We start from the raw sequence: 27,104 nt of genomic DNA on the forward strand, positions 1-27,104 counted from the left end.
ATAGGAAAAAAACATAGTATATATAGGGTTTGATACTATCAGTGATTTTAGGCATCCACTGAGTGGTCTTGGATTGTGTCCCTCACTGATAAGGAGGGACTACAATGATATTTTTCATGAACCTTTCAATTCTATTCTTTTCAGAAGACACTGTTAAAGAAAGTTAATATTGAAGTTTTTGGCAACTGTATTCCCATTCTTTATCTGGAATTTTAACACTTAGTGTAGTAAATTAAAACCAACTAACCTTATCTAAACAAAGGTTTTTATCCTCTAAGCTGCTCCTACTGTCTCTGAAGCAAGAGAATTTAAAGTTTTAATTAAAAAGTAATCTCCTTCCAGCTCTTGGCAGGCAGAAGAAAATCAATTCTGTACTAGAATCAACAAATTATTAGAATAGAGATTTTGCAAAGCAAGATTTGCAATGAATTGTCCATTTGTGGAGTACTTAGTTTACCTGGTAAGCTTAGTTACCTGGAAAAATTAATTTTTTTCAAATCTGTAATTAAGGCTGTTTCACTATATTTTTAATCTTTTAGAACATTATGCTATAGAAGATCAACATGGAGAATTAGTTCTACAAACAATAGAAGAAGAATCATTATTTGAAGCAGCTTATCCCGAGATTGTTGCTATTTACCAAAAACAAAAGTTAGAAATTAAAGGGAAGAAACAAAAAAGTAAGTATCACATTTAATAGCTCTTTACGCCATACACAAATGTTATAGAGAGCTATCTGTTCTATATGAATCTATCGTGTCTAAATTTTGCTGAAAGTTCTATAAAATCAAGAGTAAGGATAACCCTTACTTCTTTGTCTTGACATACTTTCTTTCAAAGCTCAAAAGCTAAAATTAAACAGTTCTGCTCTGTGTCTGATAAGTTAACCAAGTATTAAAAATAATAATTATACTAACCACTTACTGAACAGCTAATATGTGTAATGTATTTTGGATTGTAAATATATTTTCTTTATTTCCCAGAGCTTGGTGAGGAAAATAATTTGATTATAATATTGTTTCCACAAGAAAATATTTTGTAATATTTTGTTAGTAATTATTGTGTTGTAATTACTTATAACACAATTTCCTGGAATGCACTGAGACAAAAATGCAAATATTGCTCATATAGAAGATTTCAGTCTGATCTCTAGTTTATTTATTTACTCAAGTTAAATAAAATAGATTTTAATTTTACATATTTTTTTTCTTTTCAGGCATGAAAACCAAGTCTAAAGAAAACAATTTGCCAGAAACAGATGATATGAGTTCTCAATTACACATGACTTTAAAACCCACATGTGAAATCTCTTCTAAGTTAAATTTAGAAGTTTTCTGTGATTCTACATTACCGCAGAAATCTATTTCTGCATCATTGAATAGTTTGCTTTTATCTGAAGATGCTTCCGGTTTGAATACACAAGAACAGTTAATGTCTTCTTCAAGACCTTTGGCTCTGCAGCAAATTGAAGCTGTCAATAAGTCTTTGATTTCAGAATCTAGTCAACCCAATACCTCACCCCATAATGTATCCGCAATTGCTGATCTTGACTTGAGCACCATTGACTGGGAAGGTACTTCTTTTAGTAATTCTCCAGCTATTTCAAGGAACACTTTCTCTCACGGTTTCAAGTCAGAAATTGAAACACCCATCCCTAATAACTTTAAAAATACCCCAGGACAATTGTCCTGTGAACCAAGACGGTGCACCACAAACATTAATAAAGTGTTGGGGTGGGATCTTCGAAAGACTAACCCTGAAGAGCACCTGCTTTCTGGCATCACTGACTTACATCTTCAGGATTTGCCTTTAAAGGAGCGGATGCTTAGAAACTCATCGCATCCTCAGGCGAAAGCACAACCAGATGTTGACCTGAACACTTTGTCCCTGCTTACAGTCAAAGAATCTTGCATTGCTAACAGTAGCTCTGATTTTCCATCACATCTTTCAAAGAGTCTTGTAGGAATTTATTTGCAAAATGAATCTAGAAACGGTCAAGTTCTAAATGGAGACCAGCCATTTCAAGAAAACTATAAAGTGAATACTTCTATACCTTATTCTGTCAATAATGTGATAGTAGAGGCCTCTAACGTTAGAGCTGGACTACCAAATACCTTTTTAGATCAGAGAAGAAAAGTTGATGTGCAGACCACTCAGAAAATTGTAATGAAGAAAAGTGTTTGCCTTGACAGACACTCCTCTGATGAGGAAAGTGTCCCAGTGTTTGGGAAAGCTAAGAATGCAACTCAAAAAATGAAGCAGAGTTCTCAGAAGCGTAAACCAGCCCAATTCAAGAAAAAGGATGTCAACAAATCGAGTAACCCTCAGATACATATTAAAAAACCTGAACAGTACGTCCAGGCTTATAAAACAGCTAGAAATGAAGAAAACTATTTCCCAGATGTAGGGACGGGTTCTCTGGGTTTTCAACAGTGTCATAAGGAAAACGACGATGCTAATACCTGTTTGGATAGTCCTCTTCCTTTATGTCAGAGATTGAAACTAAGGTTCCAAAACACTTGAAATTAAACTAAAAATATGGAAGTGTAACTTATTCTAGTACCATCAGCATTAGCAGAGGTAAAGGGAAGGTGTCCAATTAATCGTTAGAAAAATGTAATGTCAGGAGACACTTTTGCCATTTTAATTAAAATTGTAATTTTAAACAGTTACTTAAAAAAACTTCAAATTAAAAGATGATCCTGGTGGTGAAAACTTTAGATAATGTATATTTTTAAAACACTTTTGCCATTTTTTATATCTTTATTCGTGATTCTTTAGTTATAGCTTTAAAATGTTAGTATAGCACTAGGCAGAGTAAATGTTTCATCCTTTTGCTCAATTTTACTCATTTCTTACTGAAGCCTCCGAAGTATTTATTTATATTTCAGCTTGTTCCCAAGAGCATAACCGTTTATAGTTGCCTGCACTCTCGCAATGTCTTCTGTTATGCTTTTCATGGGAGTTATATTTTCTCTCAATGTGAAGATAGTTTCAGTAGATCCTTTCATTTTGGGTAACTTTACTGTCTTTTGAGGGGAAAAAATGGAAAAGGAGTAAGATGATAAATATAGATATAGTAAAAATCATGCTTGTAATGCTGAATAAATTAAACTACTCTTTACGTATCCCCAGAAGGTAACAGTTATGCCAAATTGGAAAAAAATATATATATATATATATATATATATATATATATATATATATATAAATATACACATATATATGTGTGTGTGTGTGTGTGTGTATATATATATATATATATATATATATGTGTGTGTGTGTGTGTGTGTCTGTACATATATACATATAGATATAGATATCCAGAAGAGAATTAGAAATTTGTTCAGGGTCATACAGCTAGTTAACAATGACGTGAGAACCAGATTTCTTGCCTCCTAATTTCTTGTGTTTTTTTTTCTGTTTTCGCTTTTTTATCTTTAGCACTTCTTTCTTCCCCTTTTGTTTTAAAAAAATAAATCTGTGCAATATTGACTTCAGTATCTCCAAATATTAAGTTGTACATTCACTTAATTCAAAAAGGCAGTCAGATTGGAAATGAAAAAGTGAAACTATCACTACTTGCAAATGACAAGATTTTATATATACAAAATTCTAAGTAATCCACTAAAAACTACTAGAACTGGTAAATGAGTTTACCAAGGTTGCAGCATATGAGATCAATATACAAACATCAACTGTATTTTTATACACCTGCAGTGAATAATACTAAATTAAATTAAGAAAATTCTGTTTACAGCAGCACCACAAGTAATAAAATACTTTGGAATAGATTTAACAAAAGAAGTGCAAAATTTATACATTGAAAACTATAAAATATTGTTGAAAGACGTTTTTAAAAACTTGAATAAATGAAAAGATATTCCATGTTTGTGGATCAGAAGACTTCATATTATGATGACAGTACTCCCCAAATTAATTTGTAGACTGCAATCCCATCCATTCCAGCTGGTTTTAGAAACTGACAAGCTGATTCTGAAATTCTTAAGGGACACAGAATAGGCAAAATAATCTTCAAAAGAGAAATGGGAGGACTCACCCTTCCTAATTCTGATTTCAGAACTTACCACAAAACTAGTTATGAAGACAGTGTTGTCATGGAATAAAGGTAGACATATATGTAGATCAGTGGGATAGAGTTGAGGATCCAGCAATATACCCTCACATCTTTGTTTAGTTGATTTTCTACCAAAGTGTCAAGACAACTTAAGGGGGAAACAATAGTCTTTCAGCAAATTCTATTAGTAAAATTGGCTATCCACATGCAAAAGAATGAAGTTTGCACCTCATACAATGTGCAAAAATAATTCAAATCTATCAAAGACCTAAATTTGAGAACTAAAACGATAAAACTTTGATGAAAACAGACATAAATCTTTGTGATTTTGGATTAGGCCAGAATTCTTTGATATGTTACCATAGCTCAGACAACAAGAAAAAACTAGATAAAATGGACTTCATAGAAAATGTGTTTCAAGGGCACCAAGAAAATGAAGAGAAAATCCACAAAATAGAAAATATTTGCAAATCATAAATGTGATAAAACACTTGTATCTAGAAGGACTTCCATAAAGAACTCTTATAGCTCAATAATAATAAATCAAATAAAAATGAGTAAAATACCTGAATAGACTTTTCTTCAAAGAGGATACACAAATGACCAATAAATACATGAGAAAAGTCTCAACATTAGTCATCTGAAAACTGCAAATTAAAACTACAATGATCCCACTTCACACCTAATAGGATGGCTGGAATATAAAAGACAGGTAATAACAACTGTTGGTGAAGATGTGGAGAAATTGGAACCCTCAAACCTGCTGGTAGGAATATAAAATGGGGGGAGCCACTTTGGAAAAGTCTGGTGGTTTCTTAAATAGTTAAACATAGTTACCATATGATGCAGCAAATCCACTCCCAGGTATAAACCCAAGAGAAATGAAGATATGCATCCACACAAAAGCTTGTACACAAATGTCCATAGCAGTGTTATTCATAATAGCCCAAAAGTGTAAACAACCCGAATGCCTATCAATTGATGAATGTATAAACAAAATGTGGTTTGTCCATGCAATGGAATATTGGCAATACAAAGAAATGAAGTACTGATAAATGTTACAACATGAAGAATCTTGAAAATGTGCTAAATGAAAGGCGAGTCACAAAAGACCACATGTATGATTCAATTAGTAGGAAATGTTCCAAATGGGCAAATCTATAATCTATAGAAACAGAAAGTCTCATGGTTGCCAAAGACTGGGGTGGGGTGAGAATGGGGATGGAGGTTAAGGAGGGAGAAGGGAAAAGACTGCCAATGAGATGGGTTTGGGGGATGAGTGGGTAGTGATGTTAAAATGTTCTAAAATTGATTGTGATGATGTTTACAAAACAATGAGTAAACAAACCTTTGAATTGTGTAATTTAAAAAGACAAATTCTATAGTATGTGAATTATATCACAATAAAGCTGGCTTAAAAATAAATTGTGTAGAATTTTACCTGTCCAAGCTCTTTTTAATATCTAAAATGTATATAGTCTAGCCTCACCCCACATGTGCACTGTCATCATTATTTAATGGATTAGAAAACAAGTCCAGAGAGGTGAAGAGCTTTTCCCAAGATTGGAGATGAAATTTCATTTTATTAATCTAGTACTTATTATTAAAAGGTTAAAAGTAATTGCAAAAACTGCAATTATGGGGCGGTCGGTTAAGAGTGTGGTGCCCTTAACAAGGTTGCCCGTTCGATCCCCACATGGCCCACTGTGAGCTGCACCCTCCACAACTAGATTGAAACAATTACTTGACTTGGAGCTGATGGGTCTTGGAAAACAAAGTGTTAAAAAAAATAAATAAATAAAAAACCGCCAATTTTGCACCAGCCTAATACATTATGCCATGTTGTAAAAGTAGACTCAAACCTGGAATACTTTTGTATTTCTGTGCTTTTTCTGAAGTTGTGATTTTACTTTTGTTTTTATTTTTTTTTAATTCCACTGAAGGTATATAAAATGCTTTGAATCAGGTTTCACTTTGTTTTAGAAAAGTGTCATGTTGGCAGAGCACTTGCTGTATATAAAATCCTGGATAAGGGGAATCCTAAATGAAGGTGGTCAGTCCTTTGCTCTCAAGGAGCCTGCCTATGATAATTGAACTGATACATTCTTTTAAAAATCAGTTATTTGCATAAGTAGTACTTACTTTTTAGAGTGATAGTTTCATGTGGTTAATAAAAAAGGTGAAATAATACAAAAAATGTAGAGCTAAAAAGTCAATTTCCTTTCTATTCTTAATGCCCAAGCTCTAATTCCTGCGTCTAGAGGCAAGCAGTTTCTAAGTTCTTACAGATCCTTCCAGAGGTGTTCTATACCAATATGTTAATGTATCTTAGAAATTATTCTGTATCAGTAAACATGATCCGTCCCTCTTTAATGGCTTCAGTGTCTCCGCACGTTATCTTTGCACAGATGCCTGCAGGTAGTTTACATAATAGATGTGAATGTCATGTTGGATTTTAACTTTTGATAAATGTATATTAGTTGAAGCATTTTTGATTCTCTAAGGCCAGCTAAACTATTGAAAGTCAGATATGTTTAATGTGTGTAATGTTTTAACATACTACCACACTTCTTTCTAAAGGGGCAAAGCCATTTTTTTGTGATCCCACCAGCATATATGGGAGTTTTACCAAAAATCCATATTGTCAATCTTTTTCATTGTAGCCAGTCTAGTAGTTGTGTAAATACCGTAAAGCTACATCTCCTTGTGGCTTTATCCTTGTGACTTTATTTGCATTTTGCTGATAACTGGTGACACTGAGTATCTTATGTGCATATATTCCATTAATATACCTTTTGGAAATTCCCATTTTTTTTGCCAATTTTTAAATTGGATTGTTTTGTCTTGTTGCAAAATTGTAAGTGTTGTTTATTTTTTCTAGATACCAGCCCATTGTCAAATGTGTGTTTTGCAAATATTTTGTCCCTAAGTCTGACTTACCTTTGCATTTTACCTGTGTTTTTCAAAGAGCAAAACATTTTTAATTTTGATGTCAGTTTTATTAATTTGTTTTCAGCAGCCCATTGGGCATTGTCTAACCTGATGCCCTAAATATTTTTTCTGTTTTCTTCTACAGGTTTAATGGTTTTGCCTCTAATATTGGGTCTATGATTCATTTCAAGTTGATTTTTGCATTTGATGTGAGGTAAGGATTGAGGAACATTTTTTTTTTTTCCTATGCAGAGCTCCAGTTGTGCCATCACAATTTGTTGAGAAGTCAGACCGTTTCCCTCATTGAATGGCTCCTTTGTTGCAAATCAATTGACCGTGTAAGTGTGGGTCTATTGCTGAAATCTGTTCTTTCTGTTGACCTCTGAATGTCTCTCATTACTCCAGTATCACACCTGGGCAGGCTAAGGAGTGACCAGCCATTGAGAAGTAATGAACCTAGCAGAAAGCAGGCTAGGGTATCTTAAGGCAAAGGGAAAAAGAAATAGGACAAAGTGGAGCAAAGAACCTGACCAGGATGATAAGGAACTGTGACCATATGAGCCCCACAGAAAGGGTTATATGTGAGTTCACTTCACATACATTAAGGACCAAAGGTGTGCCCAACCTGGTCACAGAGCAGGAGGGAGACACGAATTTAAAATTGCTGGGCAAGGGAGGGAACTAACATTTCTTGAGTACATGGTCTATTCAAACTAGGTTCTTTACAAGCTTTTTGTCCTCTCAACAACTGTGTAAGGACTGTATTGCAATATTTTGAATATTCAGAAGGAAAAATAATCCTTGTTAAAACATTCCTCCAGGGATCTGCTTATCATGATTTGTTCACTCTGGATACCACACTCTGGGCTATGGTAGTCAGTTTAGGACCATACAGTCCAGGTAAATACTCAAAATAGCTAGAGGTGTTCTTAACCTGGGTTTTTAGGAGGTGAGAACACCAAAAGTAGCTGGGAGTGAGTGACCTGCTTTCATTCTGTATAGCTAAATTAGGCCTAAGTGTATGCACTCAATATCAACTTTCACTTCCTCCTGAAGGATTTCTCTTCTTTCAATGTCCAGACTCTCTCTCCCCTTCTTAAAGCATTCCGTGTTGTTCTTGTCCCTTGCTGACGTGATCTATGATGTCACTTGTGTATAGACTTTACTAACTTGCTGCTCATGCATTTGCTTGTCATCAACTAAGGCCTTGCTCCCTTCCAAAATACTCTGCCAAAGACCTGCCTCTACCTACCAGGGTCCTGGAATTGGTTTGTCCCTGTTGGCTTCCCACGAAGGCCCTGTTCTGGCCTAACTACTCTGGGCTGTGTGTGACCAGTCTTAAGTACTTGGGGTTTTTCTTCCAGATTTCACAGTGAGAACAATCCCCCTTTTTTCTTTGGAATAACATGGATCATGTCAGTCATGACCTATCTTCAAATTCTTTCCTGCTACAGATTTTCTATGTGACTTGGGGGACACTTCCTAATTTTGCTGACAATTCATTCAAATAGTTTGCAACTATTTATGCATCATCTCTTATGTGACAAGCATTGTGCTGGGTCCAGGAGACACAACAGTGGATGCTATTCTCTAAGGTTGTTTTAATATCGGTGAAGTGGCTGCCATGATCGACACATTATAAACTCTCAGTAAATGGAAACTATGCCAGTCACCATCATTTGGAAGAACAAACTCAGATTTGGATGTAAGCTGAATGCAGCCAAACACACTGCGCCTTGGGTAAAAATGTGGACACCACAACACTGTTAGTACTCGTATGAGATGGCGAGATGTTTTCAGAAAAAAGAAGCTCGTTGTCTAGATAAGCGTGATCAGAAAAGTGATCCTAAAATGTATGGCATTCAAGCTAAGGTTATAATACTGGAAAAATAATAATGTGCTTGTTCAAATATGATTGGTAACTAGTATATTACTCATCCAATCACCAAACATACTTATTGAACACCTGCTTTGTGCAAGACTCCTGTGCTTTTCTGTGGATAACAGCCAGCTGGAGGCCCATATAATTTAAAATAATTTTCCCAAACTGCCCAGCTGGAAAAGGCTTAAGCTGGGCCTAGAACTCAGCTCTCCTAACTCCTTAGTGAGGGAAATTCCCTGTTTATGTTTCTATATTTCATTTAGTTCTTTACTCAAATGTCAGCCCGGAAAGCCTTTCCTGAACTCACCTAAACTAATTCCTCATCACTCACTAATATTCTTTACCCTGCCCTATCTATATTTTTCTGTACACTTAGCAGTACCTGATGTTATATGTTTCTTAGGTTTTTTTCCATTGTTTCTTTCCCAAACTAGAATGCAAACTCAGTGAGGGCAGGTACTTGTCCTTTTTGTTCACAGAATACTGAAACAGTGCTCAGGACAACATCTAGATAAGTGAATGACTCCCACCCTCCCAAAACACACACACACACACACACACACACACACACTCACTACAGAGCTTGTGCCAGTAGTGGCTGCACATTTTTTTGCAAAATGTGGTCTCAGAATTCCAGCATGGCTCACAGGCTTACACGGCTGGGACAGCCTGGCCCCAATCCATCTCTCCAGCTTCAGCTTCAGAGATTCACAGCCATGAGCTTTGACTAGAGCTACCTAAGACCACTTGTTTTGCCCTGAACAGATTTTTATGCTTTGGCTCAGGAGTTTGTCTGCCTGAAATGCCTTTTCTCCTTTCTTAGGTCAGTAAACTCTTCATCTATCAACGACCAACTCAAATGTCCTAATATCTCTCTAATTCCAAGCAGAATTAGTTGCTTTCTTTGTGTTCCCAAAGAAATTGTGCATATTTCCATGGTAGTATTTATCACATTTCATTCATATGTTCAAAAGATTAGTTGAGTGCTTACTATGTAGCAGGCACAATGTTTTATAAAAATGGCTCTACCTCTAAGACAGGACTGAGAACGGATCAAATCTTATTTATTTTTGTTTCCCCCCAGAACTTGGCACACAATTTTTATTCTCTGCTTCACCAACTCTTATTTACCCATCAAGACTCAATGTAAACACGGTCTTCTCTAAGGAGGGTTTACACAGCTTCTTATTCCTGTAGATCTCTACAGTACTACCTGCAAATGGTTTTGTGTTGACTGATTTGCATTTGTGTCTCTGGCACCGGGCTGTGAGCATCTTGTAGTTCTCAATGTGCAGCACCCAGCAGAGGGGCTGGCACAGAAAGCGATGGGTGAGTGGCTGCTGACTGCCTCATGGTGAATTCGAGGTCGTAGTTCTTGCATTCTCCATGGAGAAAGACCAAATCCAGTTGAATGGTTCCCTCCCCCAGCTTGATCACTAGTCCCCTTTCGTCATTTGACGATGCCATGGTGAGATGCCTTGCTTTCTGAAGGTGAAGGGGCTAACTCAACTGCTGACCATTCCTGTTCTGCTGGTAGCACTTAGGGTAAAGCAGCTCAAGTAATATTACTGAAGGCAGCCTCCTTTCATCTGCAGATTAATGTGGCAACGGTTAGCACCTTCTGAGCCAGGAAAAGCTTTTATCAGGCTCAGCCAACAGCTTGCATTAGCCTCCTCAAGGACTTGCCACATTGCCTTTAAACTGACAGGCTGCAGAGTCAGCCCCAGTAACAGTCCAAAAAAGTGGACCCTTTTCTGATGATTGCCAGAATGGATTCTCTATACTCAGGCCAGATAAATTCAAGAAATACGGAGGGGAGGGTCATGAGCATGCCCATGGTGTGGTGAGGATGGCTTTGAATATTTGCCTGATATTTGGAAGAATTCTTTTTCTAAGCACCCAAACAGAACTTCTTTAATAAGTATTACATGTCTGAGCTTCCTCAGCATTATTCTGTGCCAAGACCCGAAAAGGAATATGTTGACCTCCCCAAATGGCAAAAACTGCCTGTGTATTTAGAATTCTCTGATCAAAAAGCTCATGGAAGAATTCTCTGCTGTTTGCACCATCATAACTTAAATCTCTTCATCTACCACTCAACAGATATCTGCCTCTCAGCTGTGAGTGAATTCCGCAAGTGCTGTCCTTGGAATCAGAAAATGAGAATGAGTGATTTATTCAACATCCATGTGAAGGTAGATTATAAAATGCTTTGCCTTTTTGTTTGGTTTGAAAGCAATACCGGTTGCAGTAACTGCTCCAAAGTAATTATTGTTGCTAAATTAATTTACATTTTTGTTAAACTGAGAATGCTGATTCTGTGAATGCCAGATGCCAGGAGGCTTCTTTTGCAGGGTTGTCCAAACCCAGACGTCTCTAGTGCAGGCCCCGTGAACCCGTGAAGCACCCCCCCTCACCCCCCCACCCCGACTTCACAGCTGGGATCGTTCTATAAGAGGTGTCAAAGGACTCGGTGTAACCACATCAACATCCTGTGAAACAGACCAAAGAGTCTCTCACTTGGGAGGCAATGGTCTGACTAATTGTCCAAGTTCTGATAGAGACTAGCTACCTTGGACAAATCTTCCCCGCTTCCGCTTGCCTCTCCTTCTCATACATAGGTGGGAATGATCCTTCTTCCTCTCTTCACGCTCATTTACATGTTGAGGATAAACAACCTCTCGAGAGACATGCATTAATGTACATGTTTAGCATTACTGATTTTGCTTTGCCAAATCCATTGATGAACCACAAGTGATGTCTTGAAAAGGTGTTGTATTATAACCTCTACAATTTTTGTGAGAAGGCAATTGTCTCTAATGTGAAGGAAAGAGAGACAAAGCATATTGAGCACCAAAGACTATGAGTAGATTCAAACCATTTCAAAAGTCCGCCATGCAAAACATTAGTAAATGTTGGGAGAAGAGAAAGGAAGTATATTGAATGTTTGCTATTATGGCTACCCACTTTCCTGATTTTTCAAATTCCTCCATTTGCCCCACAAAAACTCTGAAAGGTAGGCACTTTTATTTCCTATTTATATATGAGGCTGAGAGAGGCCCAGGAACTTACCCAAGGTCAACACCTAGTAAACAGCAGGGTCAAGATTTGAACCTAGAGCTAGTCTCACTCCACAGCTTCTTTGACAGAATCAAGGCTTGTGTCTACTCCGCCTTTGGATAAGTCTGGGGCAGTTTTACAGAAACCACCCATCAGACAGATACAGTGACCTCTCCTGACCTGATTTATAGAAAACTGGCCACTGAAATCAAAGTAATTCAGAGTCCCAGAAAATGTTCAGTATTGTGAACATGCAAGGAATGATCACAAAAGTTACTTTCATTTTTCAGAATTAAAAAAATAACTATCAAAGTCCACATTTGGGAAGGTTGGGGGGTTTTTATGTGCGAGGAAGGAGTAGGATGCAAGGGACAGTCTGAGCGCCAGATCTCCCAGAAGTTTTATCTGCTTCCTTCAAAGCTCTAACCACCGAGGCCAGGTGTCCTCAGGCAGAGGTCATCTGTGAGTTCTCAGTGGAGTGTTAGGTAAGATTGTGTCCTTTTCAGTGTTCATTTCCGACTTGAATCACCTTTGCACCACCTGCCAGGGGTCGGGCCCCATTATAACTGGTTAAGTACCTTTTATACTAATCTGGAAAGCAACTCAGAGAAGTCAAGCAACATGCCTGTGGCCACACAGCTAGTACAGACCTCTCCTCCCAGCTGTATTGCTACCTCTGAAGGCCAGGTACCATCCTCTCTTGCGGGAACTACTAAATGCACCTCCTAAGTGATCTCCCTGCTTCAAAGTACTCACGTCCTTCGTAGTACACTCAGCAACCAGATAAATCGGTTGAAAATGCAAACCATATTCTAACACCACCAGCGCCCTCACCCCCTTCCTCCACGGAAAAGTGTAAGTCATACTCAGTGTAAATTCCAAAGTCCTGGACAGAGCCTCCCAGGCCCTCAGTAGCTGGTCGCTGCCTGTCTCCCTCCCCTCATCTCCTGCCTCTTCCCCTCACTCCCCTTACTCCGGTGGTACTCACTCTCTTCCATTGCCTTAAACACACCAAGCTCATTCCACATTCTGGCTCTTGAACTTCCTGATCCCTCTGCCTGAACTTCTCGCAGATGTTTGGATAGTAAGCTCCTTATCACCATTCAGCTAGGACTTTTGTGACCATGCTAGCTAAGTAACCACCTCCCCATTCTGACCCCCATGCTTCCCTCTTACCCTGAGTTTTCTTCACAAATTCTTAGATTTTTTTGGTTTGTTTTGTCTCCTATCACTAGAGTAACAACATAAGAAATTTCGTCATGTTCTTTCTTATATTCCCTGAGCACACTTAATGCATCCTTACTGGATAAAGGAAGTTAAGCGTTGAACCCAAATCTGCCTGAAGCTAAAACCCACACTTTGACCCCCAATGTGCTGCAACTTTTTATTGAATTCTTAAGATGGATCCAGTCCTGGGTTACGCATGGTGCAGGGTGCAAAGGAATAATATCTGGTCTCGCCCTTGAAGATCTTTATAACTTAGTTGTGACACCAGACTCATTTGTATTTGAAACAACAAATGATACAATTCAGTGCTGGGTGCAGGGGGTGGCCTCAGAGGGCGTCAGATGCTGAAGAGCGTCATCAGAGAGCAGCCTGTGGTCCTCAGGCTTCCGAGAGGTCAGCGACTCAATAGGAGGCTTGAATGGTGGATGCACTTTAGAGCGGTGGAGGGAAGACGATCAGCTTCGTGGATAAGACTTGAAGTTGGGTGAATTTACCCAGAAAGAGTAATAAATGATGTGTTTTAAGGAAGGCATTCCGGGTTGGGGACATTTGTTAGATCTTTTTGTCTGAAAAATAAGCCACTCACCCATTACATACAAGTATAATTTTATGAGAAAATAAGGCCAATGAGGGAAGAGGAAAGGAGGAAAGGGGGTGAGGTTTCTGGTTCTGACTTATGGTTGGGAGTTGCGGAGGGGAGGGGTGGACCAGGCCCGGGCATAGGGTGAGGGTCAGATATATGGGCATCAGACATGTTCAGGTGTGGGACTTCACAGAGCTCTGGCCACTGACAGAGACCATCTAAGTTTCTCAGAGGGCCACAGCTGCCCCTCATGAAGACTGCCCCTCAGGGAGAAACCTCCACACCTTCCATCATCATTTCCAATAAAGTGGAAGGAATCAAATCCCTGAGAACGAGGTATTGAGCTAGAGAAGATGACTTCCTGTGCTCAAAATTAACATCCATCCATCCATCTATTTATTTATTTATTCAATAAGTGGGTTCTCTATGCCACGTGCCATGTAAATTGCAGGTGTTATAGTAAAGGGGTTATAGACATTTTCCTTCAGAAACTCATGGTCTATCCACAAAGAAAACCATGTCCATTAAGACTTTATGACACCATATGCCGCTTGTGTCTCTACTCATGCTTCCAGACCTAGGTGAATGAAAGCATTTATCGCATATCCAAGCTTGGCTTCAAAATCACACCACACCAAACCAAAACACTCCATAAAGGGAAAGACTCTGCTAACCTTTGTTTCTCTCAAGCTCTTCCCAGAAAGGTGGTAACAGAAGATTTGGTCCCAACGGGACACAGACAGAGGATTTGCATTTTAAAGTTTGACTGATATTTATAGTCCTTTTGATCTTCTTTCTCTCCTCTGCCCACCCACGCCCAGCCTTGCCACCTCCTCCTCCCCCACCCATCAATTTCCACATTGTACCAGGTACGGATTTGAGAAACGACCATTCCAGGTCCAGAGGACTTGCTGTGCTCTGCTCATAGCCACGTAGCTCCTGTTCATTCAATACCAATGACATACCAAGTACCTTTCTTACCTCCTAACCCCCACAGTCACCCTGAAACTTCCCTTTCTTACCAAGTAACTTTCTAACTCGTAACCCCCACGGTCACCCTGGAACTTCCCTTTATTATTCACCTTTTTGGTGGTGGTTGTTAAGGGAGGAGGAAAATGAGGCTCAGAGAGGTTCAATAACCTGTCTAGGAACACTGGTAAGTAGTAGAGACAGAATTAAAACCCGGGCCCGTGTGCCCCCAGACCTGTGACCTTTTCATGAAGTCAGGCTGACTCCAGTCCACAAGCCTGGTTATTGTAGGCTACTTAGCTACGATGCTTCCTGGAAAAGATCATCCTGCATTCCAGTTTTCTTGCTGGTGTTATTCTGGAAATAGCCCAATAAATGTCACACTTTGATTTACTCAGGACAGATTTGCAGCTGTCTTCCTTTGCAACTCTTCTTGGGCTTTCACAGTTTCCTGTCCTTCTCCTGGTCTTCCGCACGGGTCCACCGCAGCCCACAGCTGCACACCTCCATTTCGAACCATTAATCAGCATTCCCAATTTGCTGAACAGAGCTGCTCTCCGACCCAAAGAAAGCCTGTTTGAAACAAGCTCAGAATCTCAAGACCCTTATGTTTTTGCAGCTGGAGGGGATCCTAAAAACCATCTTGGAAACAAGTTCAGAGAACGACCCATGCAGAGTAGCTGGCATCGGATTCATTAGAATACTATAGATTTGCTATTAAAAGTGAAAGATGAAGAGAGAAATCACATGAATCCTTCCATGTGTCAGGTGCTCTGTCTGATTTAATCTTTACTACAAGCCGGTGAGGTACAATTAACTTATCTTCATATGGATGAACTGACTCAGAGTTCTACTGTGAGTAGCTAGTGGGACTGGGATCTAAACTCAGGTGACAGTGGGTAGCTCAGTCCCTCCCCGCAGTGTCCCTGCATATGATGAGCAGTGCAGACGTACCCTATTTGCTGAGGTGACCGCCCTGTGACATTTGCTCCTGTCCCAAAGATAAGGAGCCAACTGAACGAAGAGATGACTGCCATCATTTGGTGGATTTCCTGAGGTCAAGTCTGTAATCTAAAATCATCCGGCATTCACCAACAATCTGAGCGGCATTTTTTTATTAGTTTTAGGTGTACAAGACAATGTAATAGACATTTACACCCCTCGCAAAGTGATAACCTCCTCCCCCCATCTCCTACCCTTCTGACATCATATATAGCTGTTACAATTCCATTGACTCTATTCCCTATGCTGTGCTCCATATCCTGTGACTATATGTGACCATATATATATTTAATTATAGTTGACATTCAGTATTATTCTACTGCAGCTGGAGGTGTACGGCGCAATGGTTAGGCATCTACACAAGCCATGAAGTGGTCTCCCTAATAAGTCCAGTGCCCATCTAGCACCCTACATAATCTTTAAAACATTGTTGATTATATTCCTCACACTGTATTTCATATCCCCGTGACACTATTGTGACTACTAATTCGTGCTTTCTAATCCCTTCACCTTCTCCCCATCCCCTCCCCCTTTTTATGTAAAATGTTCATTTAAAAGGTATCTACAAGCAATTGCTCTTAAAATCTATCTTCTACTTGTTAGTACCACTGTTTAGCCAAGTTCTTTCCTCAGAAAATACTTTCAGGTGTGTATTCGTTTTAGATACTGTATTTTTTTTTTTTTTTGTAATACATGGAACCTTGCTAAAAGTGAATATGCTTATAAAACTGGCTACTTCATATGCATAAAATTGGCTGCTTCAGGGGAATCAGACTGAGATAATGCTAGGGACACAAAGCCTAAGAATTTTCACCATTGACTCAATGCAGTTAATTCTTTGCACAATTTAAGTTTCACATATTACGGTAATAAGTGTTGCCTAGTTTTCTCTAATCAGTAAATTACCATATGTGAATATTCTATACATTCTTTAGAACATATTTTTGTCACCTTTGATATCAGTTTAAAATAATCTTCAAATCATTCATGAATCATGACTATCTTTTAAATATATTGGATCTGATCTCAGTTTTCTTAATGAGATACGTTTTTTCTCTAAAGCTCTGCCTGATGCACTCTAATTAAGCTTCAGACTTTCTCAATATTATACTTTCTAGATGGTGGTCTGTTGTTGTTTTCTCGATTTCTGAACTTCCATAGTGGGAGAAAGGTGCTGATTTTTTTCTGCCAAGAGAAGTCAGCATGTTAGTTGAACAGGGGCTCCTTGAGTCCCTGAATGACAGAGCCGGCTACCCTGCAGAGTATAACACAGGCCAAAGGGGCTGGTGACTGTGAAATCATTTCACCAAGTTGGTAATTTTATACAACATAAGAGTCCTGGTGTATCCAAGGTGTCTTTGTTTTGAATATATCACCTGACAATAGATTTCACTGATCTGATGTGAATAGATTTCACTGATCCATGAGGGCTGGAGAAGATCTCTATTAGCAATTAGCTCTATTGAGCGTTTGTGCAAACCCTACTTTCTTTAAGGATTAATTAGACACATGCTGGCCTGCTGACATAGATGTCACCTAAACTTCCAATCTGCATACAACAAAACCAAACTTGCCTATTTATTTGTACCAGGAATTTTGAATGCCAAACAGCTGTTGAGACACAGCATTTTGACTAGGGGTATAAATCATGCAGAAACATATGGATACATTTTTCTTTAAAATAAATACAGGCATTGAATCAAAGGGAATCATTTAATTGACAAAACTTTTTCTGTTGGAAAAGAAAGAAGTGCTTGTGTACTAAAGTACTGCACTCACCTCTTTTCTAGTTCCTGTGGGAGAGACTGCTGGCCACTCAGCAAAGGCCTTCTCGCCTCCTTCCATGATGTGGACCAGTCATCCCAGCGGGCCCATCAGCTCTATTATGTTTCCCAGGCTCCCTGGCGTTGGCATCACCAAGGGACTAAGTCCTCTTCCAGTCATTGTGTGCAGGGGTGACTTGCACCATTTCTGCACCTGGCCCTGGTGGGAGTGCCTTTCCCATGTTATCATCTTGTTTCTGTGAACTGGACCCAGGCATGGAGGTGCCCCAGCTTCACCCAAGAAGACAGTGACAACATCCCAGGGCAAGGATTGGCAAGCTTTTTCTGTAAAGGCTGAGGACATTGTGGAAGGTGTGGTCTCTGTGGCTGCTAATCAGTTCTGCTATTTCCACCAGAAAGAGGTCATCGGCAACATGTAACCAAACGGCTGTTTTAGTGAAACTAGATTTAGAGAAACAGAGAGCAGACCTGTGCTGAATGAATCCTGCCCTATCCTAGGGGATAGAGGGGCAGAGGATGGAGGAGCAAAGCTTTGTAAAGAATCTGGTCCTAGGAAGGACCATGAGGAACAAGGCCACCCCTAACACCTTGTTCTCCTAACATCAGGGCCGCCACGTAGGAGAGAAGCAGCCTCTTCTACTCTTTAAGCTGTAGGTTTGTAGTAGACTTCGTTACACAAGCTTGTCTGTACCCTGATAAACTGAACCAATAGGAAGTGAAAAAGTGAAATAAACATCAAACAGCTTCTTAGGAGAGCTTCCTGATGAACCAGATCAATGACTAAAATTTGTGCCATAGGATCTCTAGGACAGAACCGTATCTATACCTACTAGTGTCCCCTATGATACCTAGAATGGGCCATGCTCAGAGTTAAGTCTTTAAATTATGCCGTATGCCTGTTTTATTATTTTATATTATCTCCAAAACGACTGTTGGAACACCTGATGCTCCAAGCAGCATTCATCAGACTGTCCTTGGAGAAAGATAGTGGTGTGGCCCGTGTTTGGGTCACAGAGAATGGTAATTCAGTCGCCCATGTTACACAAAATGTGCAGAAATCATAGTGGTAGGGGACAGCTAGGACAAATGAAGTGCGGTAGAACTGAGAATCTTCAGTCTGGGAAGAAAAAAAGACTGGCTCTATCTTCGGCTGGCCGGAAGGAAAGAGAGGAAAGATTTACTTTGAGTGGCCCTACCAGGTAGAACGAGATAGAACTTCCTAAAGAGAAGTAGATTTTGCTCCCTGATACAGTAGTTGGCATAAAAGGTAGTCCACACTCTCAGATATGCAAGACTGCCTCCTTGCTTTGTTTTCGTAACAAAATTTAGTTTTCATTTCTGTCCTCCCTTCTCTCCCCCACCACACACACTGAGTGGTGGACTTATTTTCAGTCAACTCTGTCACTCCGTCCACAGGCTGTGTGTAAGTTGCTGCCCTTTGAGAATCACTGCTTTGGTGTGTAATAAATTAGCTCTTTTTAAAAAAATTAGTTTCAGGTGTACAAAGCAATGTAATGGTTAGACCTTTACACCCCTCACAAAGTGATAACCCCCGCCCCTGAGCTACTACCTCTCTGGCATCTTACCGTATATAACTTACAATACCATTGACTATCTTCCATCTGCTATCCTTGACCTCCAATGACTATACGCACACACACACACACACACATATTTACTTACAGTTGACATAGAATATTATTCTACTTCAGCTTGAGGTGTACAGCCCATTGGCCAGGCATCTACACAGTCTATGAAGTGGTCCCCTTGGTCAGTCCAGTGCCCATCTAGCACCTTACATAATCTTTACAACATTGTTGATTATATTCCTCACACTATATTTCATATCCCCGTGACACTATTGTGACTACTAATTCATGCTTTCTAATCCCTTCACCTTCTCCCCATCTAACCACTAGGGCCTCCCCTGCAAAACAAGGACTACTTGCCTACCTACAGCCTCTCCTCAAACTTTCTAAAACTGTCTGTTACAAGCCAGAAAATTCTGCAAGATCCCTTCCTCCTTGTAAAATCCACCCCCCACTCTCAAAGAGGGGGCCTTAGAAGTGCCAAATTGGGAGCCATAAGAAAGTCGTTGCTAGTGAGTCTTCCTGTTGAGGTTGAGAGATCAGGTTCAAAGCTCACACCGCAGCTTCCGCACCTCTACTCGCCATCCCATCTCCCATCCCTTCCCCCATTGTAGTCTGTTGCCTGTAAAAGCCTCTGCATCCTGCTGAGCTGGGGGTCAGCCTGGGAGTTTGAGGCATCCTTTCTGCTCTCCCCACATAGACCCCAACCTTGGCAGAGGCTCCTGAGAAGGTTCTCCTCCAGGAAGAAAGGCTACGGAAGCAGACCTCTGCCCTCCTGAACACACAGGGTGGATTCTGATGTTGCTCGGCTGCTCCTGAGAAAGCTCTTCTGAGTGATTTCCTGTCAAGCGTGCAGCTGTAGGTCCCAGTGTGCCCAGCACATGGCAGGAGATGATGCTGGTCCAATGGCTTCGATCTTCCCCAGCCAGCCCTGACACCCCCCAACTGGTCCTAAGGTACAAGTCACAACCCATTTCTACCAAAACATTTTTCTTGATCACCCGTCCATACTGACCTCATTCTCCTCAGAAATGAGATACACCCACACATAACCCTCAGGAGGATAGAGTATTATCAGTGGCATGTAGTTGTGTCTTGAGGGACACCTTGGGCCTCAATACCTAAGGACACTTTTCTGCATCTTGATATTACCTGTTATGGAGCAAGTAGTTGACCTGCTAATGACATGGTTACTAAGGATCCCAGCTTGGCCACATTTTGCTAGCTTGCCAGCAACGAGAAAGCACTCATCGTTAGCAATCCATCCAGTAGCTCTTAGCCCTTTTTTGAGTTATGAAAACTTTTTAAACATTATAAAATCGGTAGGTCTCCTTACCATTGAAACGTACATGGGCACATACCCCATATTGCTATGTGCTGTATGTGACACCGAGGCCCATTCCTGACGTCTCTCACACTCCAGGCCCCTGTGCTCGAGTGAGCGCCCTGGTCCAGGCACCTCGTCTGGTTCCTGTAGGTCTCTGGAATGCAATGGGGTTTCTGGTACATAACAGATACAGTACGTGGGAAATGTGTGTCTGTTGCCTGTTGAATGAGTTAACCACCCTGAAAGTGAGCTTGGTGACACCCTGTGAAGGAGGTGGTTGCTCCTCTGGCCCAGAAAGAATGGCATCGAGTGACACTGTGCACAGCTCAAAGGGAGCCCCAGGGCTGCACTCAGGTGGAAATGAGAGAGGGTAGGACAAATGAGTGTGACAGCAATGATAAGGGGAACACCTGGGGAGGGCGTGTACTGGATCAGGTGCCAGGTAACTAACCCTGGGGATTGAAAAGCTCTAGATCACTTGTCCTCAAATTCAGCCTTCCTAGAATTCGTATGAAGAGTCTGCTAAAAAAACAAATTGTTGGATCCCAACCCCACAGATCTTTAGATCACACTTAGGGAAACACTGCTGTAGATCAGAAGGATTGGGGGGGCTGAAAAAAGAAAGAGAAAGAAGGAAAATCACGGTGTTTTGGGGGCACAGATCCATTAACCATAACATGGTCAAAATAACAAACCTCTCTGTCTTTCACCTACCCCCTTCTCCTGCTTGTTCTCTCATATCTTCCTCCCTTTAATCTACTGTGGCTATCAAGAGCTTTTGAAAGTATAAAGAGCTTCTGACTGCTATTGAGAGCGATCAAATAGTAGCCTGCAGATATTCAGTTTTTTTGCTGGAAGCACAGCTGTGGCAGAGGCTAACCACGGCGCAGCAGGAGCCCCTGACCAGGTACCTCAGGAGGTAACCAAGGTGAGTACAAGCCCCCAGAGCCCTCCTGTACGCCCCCTCCCGCAGGAAACTGGCAGAGCCACCTGGACCTGAGCTGTTTTTAGAGCCCTGGATTCCAAGTACGTCTCCCAAAGGACGTATGTAACAAGAACAGAAGATACCAAGGCTGCCTGTAGCCATGGAGGGAAAGCCCACCGAGGCTGCCTTCCAGAGGTACCAAGATGGCCATTTGCACCTGGCATTTCCACAGGCAGTTTCCCAGGCTATAGGACCCCCGCCCATGGAGCTTTGTGAAACATGGATGTCTGGGCCTGAGGAATTCTGGCTCAGAAGGTTTGGGATGAGCCCAGGAACCCATATGTTTTTAAAATGACCAGGAAACTCTGAGGAGAAATCAAATTTGGAAACTCTAGGAGGACTCGAACACACATTCTCTGTTTCACTCCTCTAACTGGCTGAGGTCAAAAATTCCCATCTCAGATCCGGGCATGGATGCCTCCAGGCCTTTTCCCTATAATTTTATTTCAAGACCCAGTTTTGCTCACTTTTTCTATGAAGTCTTCCTGGGTCGTCCAGCAGAAATTTCTCTCTCTCCTCCCATAGCACATATTCAGTGTCTACATAACGCTTTGTAGCACCTCTACTCCACCAGCTCAATGCAATAGAAATATAATGCCAGTCACATGTATAACCTTTAATTTTCTAGTAGCCATATTTTTTACATAATATAAATAAACAGGTAAAATTCATTGTAATAACATTTTTGCTAATGTTTGATTTGTAATCAATGTTTGATTTAACTCAACATATCCAAAGTGTTATTCCAACATGTAGTCAATATAAAAATCTTTAATGAGATAGTTTATATTTGTTAACCATCCTAAGTGTTTGAAATTTGGTGTGTATTTTGCATCTCAGCTTTGACTGGCTTCACTTCAAGTGCTGGTGGCCACATGTGGCCAGTGGAGGCCGTATTGGGTAACACAATTCCTGGTCTTAGAGAGCAAGTCTGTGACTTTTGCCTCTGGTTCTTCACCTGGAGGAATCTACTCCTTGGGCCAAGGATAGTTGCTTAGAAAGTATTTGAGTTAACTCAAATGCAAATTCCTCCAGCGAGCACCCTTTGGTGTTTTTTTGGTTTGGTTGGTTGGTTGGTTGGTTGGTTGGTTGGTTGTTTGGTTGTTTGAAGGCACAGTATCAGTTTTAAGAAAGGGGGAAACAACCCAAAGCAGATTTCATTAGAGAGAAGTGGGGGTTGGAGGAAACCTTGGGGGCGCAGAGCATTCATTAAAGGGAGCAGAGAAAGGCAGTGGAGCCTAAGGGGCAGATTCCAGAGAAAGTCCTCCATCCTGCACCTTGGGATCTGACCTGGGACACATCGGGCCATGGTGGCTCTGAGCCGTGTGTTCAGCATCCTTTGCGCAGGTGACCTTGTGCTGCCTGAAAACACTGCCTGCCAAAGGATGTGTTTGGGCTGTAATGTGATCAGTTAAGTCTCTAAGAAAGAGCTGGAGCAAGAATGTGTTCTCAGCAAAGATTTCTTCCCGAAACAAGGTGAGCCAGTTCATACTGTGGCCACAGGCTTCCCAAGAGAGTCCACTGGCTGACCTCATAATTCACCCATAGTGGGTTCAATTAAGAAAAAAAGGCTATCACTTTTTTGTCAAAAAAAGAATTGCCTCCAAGGCAGTGCCCACAGATAAATGATCGTGGCTTTCCAGGAAAGAGATATCTCCTGAGGAATTCAGAGTTCAAGCGCCTTTCCCTAGGTCCTCTGAGATCAGATTATCAATGTATAGAGGGACAGGGACTGACGTTTGGAATGCCCCACGCTGGTTGTCACTAGCAGTGTAATGTTTCAACTAGGTCCCTGAGGAAACCCTGGGTTGGATCATATTCCCAAAGGAGGCTCAGGATATGGTTGCAAGAGCCCAGCTTTGGAGAGGAACACCCCCTCCTTCCAATGCCAGTCTACCCATTTATTTGGAACATCCATTATATGAGAACTCTTAACCTGTACACTTCTGAGAAGGGATTTCCAGCGGTTTATGCCAAGTACTGTAACGAGTGGTTAAGGCTTGGACCACCGGCACGTGACCTCAAGCAAGTTTCTTTATCTCTTTTAGCTGCAGGTTCTTCACCGTGAAATGTGGGTAGTAACAGTCCCTACAACCTAGGGTTGTGTGTTGATTAACATGTGAGCTAAAGTACTAATCAAAAGACATAGGAAGTGCTCCAGAACGATTTGGAAATTAAACCCAACACAAAACAGGGTAATTTAAAGTAGAAAAGTGAGTTTAAAAGAGTAGAGAAAGACATTTTCAAGCAGGTGGGTGCTGAATGCATATGTTGTACAGTACGTGATGGGCAGCTGAGGGCGATTAGAAGAAAGAAGCCTCTCCTCTTAGCCCCCAGCTCATAGTCTAGCTGAGTGGATTACACCCTAGGAAGGAAACCTCGTGTTAACCTGGTAGCACCCACTGGAAGCTCAATAGAGGCCACCAGGGGGTCAACTAGTAGTTAGAATCAACCAGAAAGAACAATTAGGATTTGGATAGGCCCTGGGATGGCACCACTCACCCCTGGCAGGAAACCTTCACTAGCCAAGGCATAGCAAGGGGGTGAACCAGCAACCTGCCTTCCAAGGATAATGAGAAGGGCAAGGTCAGACTGGAGGATAGGGAGAGGCAGTGGTGAAATAGGAAGCTTTAGTGACAAATAAGATGGGTAATGCGACTATCAAAAGAGAAAATGGAACAGGGCTCATCAGCAGACGTAGCCCCTACAACATCAGAAAAGGATGCTAAGATCCATAAGACGGCAACAGCTTATAGGGAAGGGATGGGGGAGAGGGAAGAGGAGGAGAGAAGGGAGGCAAATAGAGGGGAGCAGGACGCTTGTCCCCAATGCCACTGTCTGTTCCTTAGCACGGACAGTCCTAGGGCGCCCAGCTCTGTCAGTGCCTATTACAAGTGCTGATGACTGAAAAGGCTGTGCAGCCCCCGAAAACTGCTTTCCATTTTTCAGAATATCGCAGAAAGGCTAGTTTAAGGCACTTACCTTCTCTCTGCCTGGCTTTCTCACTCACTTGTACTTCCCAAGCCCGGTCTTCCTATAAAGAATAGTTAGATCCCATCTTCAGGATGTTTTGAGCTACGAGAAGGGAGAATATCGTGTACAGACGTACAGGCACAGTTGTTTTTGCAGGATTCCATTTCCTCTGTTCTCTTTGAATCCATCTCCTGGTAACAGCTGTCTGGCTCCCTAAAGTAGCGACAGCTGCAACAATGAGCCCACCATTTGAGTCTGTGGATGATACAGGCCCCCAGATGCAGCTGTTCTTTAAAGCCTGGTATCTTGGCCCTCCCCCTGGCCTGGACAACAAACAGCCATTCATTAACCACCCCCAGTGTTTCATTTTCACATGGGGGACCCGCTATTCCTTTCACTAGTAGTACAGTCTCTGAATTCTGCCACTTACCAGTAGTTTTACCATCCATAGGGAAGCATGAAAAGCCTCTCTGAACTTGAGTTTCCTCGACTCTCCGATGGAGATGATACCGTGACCACATTACGAGGTTGTGATGAAGCTCCAACGACATACCGTAATAGATATGAAAATCTTTTACAAACTATAAGGCACTATAACTATAAGGCAAACTGTAAGGCACTATTACCTTTTATATTAAGGTCCTTGTTTCTGGGTTGAGCAAGCGAAACAATGACTGACCAAGACAGGACAGTGAACCTTCTGAGCTGTGCTCTCCATATACATGGTCACTGAGGACTGGAGGACACACTGAGGGTTTCTGGAGAAGACACTTGGCCAGGCAAAAGGGACAGGTAGAATGTGAGAGGTTAAGGGAGAGGGGGTGGGGCATTGGGGTGAGGGACACAGCCCAGGCAAAGGCTGAGAAGAGAAAGTGTGGTCTAGGGGCAGTCATCTCGGAATGGGGCAGAGAATGGACTTGGGGACCAGGAAGATGTCAGTTTGGACCAGGATGGCAGGACCATGGATAGACTTAAATGACAGGCACAGATGTTACCAGGAGAGGTTTTACTAGCATGAGACCGTCAAGGAGTTACAGAGCTCATCCAGCCGTGCGCCCTGTGTCCTGTGGTTTATCCCTGTTTAACCATCTAGACAAAGGGGCTGGCACTGGACCCGCTCTTGGCTTCCTGGTGCCAGGCCAAGTAGCTCTTGGACCCCCGCAGACCTTCTATCTGTCCACATCAGTGTTTCCCAACTTCCCTGCTTATTAAAGAGAGAGAGTATCAGGCTCCCGCCTAGATTTACCAAGTCAGAATGTCCAGGAAAGGGGCCTAGGGATCTTCCTTTTGAAAATAAGCTCTCGTCTCTCGCCAGTTGTTCTTGTGCTCATGGAATTGTGGGAATGCGGTGCATATGAATTAAGTGGTTTCCTGCATCAGGAGGCTCCTCCACAGGCTTCGTATCTGCAGGAGAAGGAGGACGGCTGCTCAGTCTCCAAAGGCTGAGAGGAGGCCCCAGTGCTCTGTGCCCCTCCAACGGGGATGGAGAAGGCTGGAGCGTTTGCTTCACAGGAACACCTTATCCTTTCTCTCGTCTTTCTTGTTACCCTCCCCTGAACCTCCTTCTCATTTCTTTCTACCCCATGTGAGCTAAACACAGAGCTCCAAGGGGACTCAGCAATCCTATCGTATCCTACTTGTCAATGCCCTGTTGTCTTTGCAAGAGTGTTGCCCCCAGTCGTCTTTCTCCCTTCCTCCTTCCCTTCTTCCTTCCTTCCTTCCTTCCTTCCTTCCTTCCTTCCTTCCTTCCTTCTTTCCTTCTTTATTTTTAAATAAGTGCATTAACCAGATGCTTTAATTCGACTTGAGGGCAACTGTGATTTCCAAGTCCTTTCCCTTTATTCATGGACCTACTCAGGCCAGCCTTGCCTAGTCACTGCTTTTAAAATTCTAATGTTTAAGCTAATACCTTCTTAAAATTTAGAAAATACCACCATAAAGAACAAGACCATCTACAAATGATTGAATGCTTACTATGTCTGAGGGCAGTTATCATGAAATTTCTTTACATGTATTAATCTTCACACAACCCTGTGAAGTGGGTACTGTTATCACCCCGTATTACAAATGAAGAAACTGAGACACTGAGAGATTAAGTTGCCTGCTTATGATCACATAGTTACGAAAGTAGAAAGGTCCAGGTTGGAACCCAGGAAACTTGGCTGCAGGGTCTATGCTTCTAACCGCGACACAGACAGTCCCCCAGGAAGAAAGTCAGATGAATGAAGACAAAAAATGACCCTCAATTCCTATTGCCAGAAATAACCACTCTTAAATACTTCATCATTTCTTCATGAAAAAAGTGTAATTCGATCAAAGTATTAACATTTATATATCCTGCTTCTAAATTCTTAGATATTTCCTATATTATGTGTTCTTCATAAACATGATTTTTATCAACTACATAGTAGTCTGTCACATGGGTGACATTATTTATGTCATCTCTCCTTTGTTGTTAAATCTTGAGGTCATTTCTAATTTTTTACTATCATAATACCATGATGAATATTCTTATTCATAGATTTTGACTGCAACTGTCTAGTTCTATGGATAAAGGTCATGTGTCAAAACTATTTTTAAATCTAAAATGCATTCTAGAGACTTTAGAGTATTCAAAAGAATTTAACCAGTTGACCCACAAGCAGTGTGTGGGAGGGACCATTTCCTCACCCTCTTGCCAACCTTGCCAATTTGGGAGGTGAAAAATGGCCTAT

At 41.3% G+C, this 27,104-nt stretch overlaps 2 protein-coding genes across 8 annotated transcripts in view; both read left to right on the forward strand.

Moving 5' to 3' along the window:
- GEN1 (GEN1 Holliday junction 5' flap endonuclease) overlaps positions 1-3,178 on the forward strand; it is a 28,429-nt gene extending 25,251 nt beyond the window's left edge. For 2 of the 3 annotated variants that reach the window (XM_074331714.1, XM_019752975.2), the window contains exons 12-13: positions 540-680; positions 1,217-3,178. In XM_074331714.1, coding sequence (XP_074187815.1) covers positions 540-680; positions 1,217-2,523 — 1,448 coding nt within the window. In that variant the 3' untranslated portion in view covers positions 2,524-3,178. The remainder of the gene's footprint in view (positions 1-539; positions 681-1,216) is intronic. The other variant, XM_019752818.2, reaches the window with a different exon arrangement.
- MSGN1 (mesogenin 1) overlaps positions 1-27,104 on the forward strand; it is a 59,378-nt gene that overhangs the window by 25,217 nt on the left and 7,057 nt on the right. For 3 of the 5 annotated variants that reach the window (XM_074331716.1, XM_074331718.1, XM_074331717.1), the window contains exons 2-4: positions 7,262-7,347; positions 10,995-11,086; positions 17,523-21,360. The gene's annotated coding sequence lies outside the window, so the exon portion shown is untranslated. The remainder of the gene's footprint in view (positions 1-7,261; positions 7,348-10,994; positions 11,087-17,522; positions 21,361-27,104) is intronic. The other 2 variants (XM_074331715.1, XM_074331719.1) reach the window with 2 other exon arrangements.

The sequence above is a fragment of the Rhinolophus sinicus genome, linkage group LG05 (assembly GCF_036562045.2).
Source record: "Rhinolophus sinicus isolate RSC01 linkage group LG05, ASM3656204v1, whole genome shotgun sequence".
Taxonomy (NCBI): domain Eukaryota; kingdom Metazoa; phylum Chordata; class Mammalia; order Chiroptera; family Rhinolophidae; genus Rhinolophus; species Rhinolophus sinicus.